Below are 3,192 nucleotides of genomic sequence, written 5' to 3' on the forward strand. Positions count from 1 at the left end.
AATGTTCTACTATTTCGAATTTGTAGTGCATATAATATTAAAAAATTAATAACAACAAAATATTTCAATTTAAGTTATAACAATTTCGAATATATAAAAATTTAATTTCAATTTCGAATATATAAAAATTTCAAAGTTAGCATATAATAATTTGGAAGTTAGAGTAAATATTGATTAAAATATTTCACATTTTTATAATTTTATATATACCTAAAAGACTAAAATAAATTAAATTATAACCTAGGAGTATCAAATTCTTCTACTGTAAATTATTTCACTAAAAAACCTTGATTTTATATTCTTAATGCATATACATATAGAGTTAAAGCTATATATATATATATATATGCAAATACAAATGAATATCAAATCCACCCCATCATGTAATCTAGAATTTAAAGAAAATAGCTATAGAATTAAAGGAAAATAGCTATATATAAATGAGTATCAAATCCTTTTTATGCTTAACAGCATCATGTAATCTATTATATGTTTGCAAAACTATATTTTTTTTTCACGACAGGAAAAGCATGATTGCATTTATATAAGATATATAAATGAATCAAAATGTATATTCACTTGTACATAGTATATGTCTAGAAAGATCTGGATCAGTACAGAAAAGAGCCATATTTCAAAAATGGCGAGATCCGCCAATAAAACCCAAGGAGCTTATATAAAAATTTAATTTCAATTTCGAATATATAAAAATTTCAAAGTTAGCATATAATAATTTGGAAGTTAGAGTAAATATTGATTAAAATATTTCACATTTTTATAATTTTATATATACCTAAAAGACTAAAATAAATTAAATTATAACCTAGGAGTATCAAATTCTTCTACTATAAATTATTTCACTAAAAAACCTTGATTTTATATTCTTAATGCATATACATATACAGGTAAAGCTATATATATATATATATATATATATATATATATATATATACACACATACAAATGAATATCAAATCCACCCCATCATGTAATCTAGAATTTAAAGAAAATAGCTATAGAATTAAAGGAAAATAGCTATATATAAATGAGTATCAAATCCTTTTTATGCTTAACAGCATCATGTAATCTATTATATGTTTGCAAAACTATATTTTTTTTTCAGGACAGGAAAAGCATGATTGCATTTATATAAGATATATAAAAGAGTCAAAATGTATATTCACTTGTAATAGTATATGTCTAGAAAGATCTGGATCAGTACAGAAAAGAGCCATATTTCAAAAATGGCGAGATCGAGCCAATAAAACCCAAGGAGCTTAAGCTGAAACCCTCATCATGATGAAACCAGATCAAGAAAAGGCCACAACAAAACAAAATCTGGACTATTAATCCGCAGCATGCTTCCGATGAAAACATAGGATACAAGTATGAGGGCAAGGGCTAACCAGCCTGCCATAGGGCATTAAATGCCCAGGTATATGCATGCTCTATAACAAAATAACACACAGCCTTTACTTTTAAATTATGTAGCCACCAAAAACTGTGTGTTATTTTGTTATAGAACATGCATATACCTGGGCATTTAATGCCCTATGGCAGGCTGGTTAGCCCTTGTCCAAGTATGAGTAAAAAGCTATATTTAAAGTAAAGATGATGTTGACATGTAATATACATCTTACATCTATATATAAATAAAGAGAAAGAAAAATACAAAACTAAATAAATCTATAATATATAGTTGATATTTGATATATAAAAAAGATAAAGACTGAATTAGATTAGATCTGATATACAATACCAGAGAAGTGTCAAATCGCTCGTGTAAAGCTTTTAAACCATAAAGGATTCGATTTTATCTTCCTCAGTGCATCATACATATGGAGTTAAAGTAGATGTATACTGATATGCATAATTCATGCCTACAGAGGTTAAACCATGATAATTTGAAAAGCACAGTATTGTAATTGCATCCAATTGTTTATGGATATGATGATTTGGGAATCCCCAACAGTGCAATGTAGCTGGTTCCTTTTTGAATTCCTAAGGATAATAGCTAAAGCAGGACTGTATCATTACATAAATTGATTTTAATAAACCAATTTTGAAAAGGTTTGTTAAGATAGGATCTAGTAAATATACCAACTGAAGTGGAAGTGGAGCAGGACAATGTCGCGTGTCCATTCTTTTACAATAAATGTTCATAGTAGCTATTGGAAAAAAATAAAATTGTACAAGGAAATAGAATAGCAAATCTTTTCCGAACTCTGTCGAATTAATTTATGCAAGAGGCAATAAAATACTCACCATTCATTGAACTGATCAAGAGTTGTTATACGTCAGTATCTCTTAATTCTCGCGAATATCTTGTGGCCAACGTTGTTCTCCTTTTCCCTGATACTTTCCAGCGTCGGTTTCCAGCAATGACCTCTTGGTTTCACCAACTTCTCATAATCTTTCTGCAATTCAGGAGTATGGCAGAGCCCACGCTTACCATCTACAGAATCCCTGCCCTTTGGACGCGGTCTGCCGTCATCAACGTTAAGCCTACTGTTTTCTATAAGTTTTGTAACAAACTCTGGGCAGACTCTGATCCGAAGGCCTCCGCCAGCATCGCTCTTCTGTATCTCAAAGGGGTGGCAGAGAAGAGAAGCACTTTCGATTCTGCGGAGCGGAGCTGATACGCAAGCACTGGAATTACTAGGCAGTGGAACTTTTGACGGCGGCGGTGGCGATATTAAGGAAGCCAGCAACAGGAGAGATAAGGGAGAGTGAAAGAAGTGTTGGGGTAGAAGGAAGTACTTGCTGCCCACCTTCAGTTGGTCATTTGGAGAAAGAGCAGCCGTCTTCTGCCCGATGTATAATGACTCGGAGTGACATACTAAATGTTGAGGGAATTCCTCAATGATTTGGGCTGCGCTCAGGGGTTTACGAAAGTTTTGATGGGTACCATCTGAGCAAACCAGCTGGATGGTTTCCTTGTTAATACCCACTGTGACGCAGGACGTATGGTTTCCCATATTCTCTTCGTCTGTTATGTGCGCAGCAACAGCAGGGAGATACAAAGAAGGAACCCAGAAATGGCGCCGTGTTTATATATAAATTGTAAAAGCAGTATACATGGAGTATAGAAGAGATGTGAAGGATTAGGGTAAATCACAGAATTCCACGTTACTGAGTCAGCAAGTCGTCGATTTTATTTATTATATTCGGTAGATCCATCCCATCGACCCT

The 3,192-nt window shown here is 32.6% G+C and overlaps 1 protein-coding gene across 1 annotated transcript; it reads right to left on the minus strand.

The window, feature by feature from the left end:
- Positions 1–2,297: 2,297 nt before the first annotated feature.
- LOC149199852 (uncharacterized) lies at positions 2,298–2,978 on the minus strand. Its single transcript, XM_089400741.1, has one exon. The coding sequence runs from the start codon at positions 2,976–2,978 to the stop codon at positions 2,298–2,300; it is 681 nt and encodes a 226-aa protein (XP_089256867.1).
- Positions 2,979–3,192: the final 214 nt, after the last annotated feature.

This window comes from Pinus tabuliformis, chromosome 2_1, assembly GCF_031772625.1.
Source record: "Pinus tabuliformis cultivar Carrire ecotype Pingquan chromosome 2_1, CPIR1, whole genome shotgun sequence".
NCBI classification, from domain to species: Eukaryota; Viridiplantae; Streptophyta; class Pinopsida; order Pinales; family Pinaceae; genus Pinus; species Pinus tabuliformis.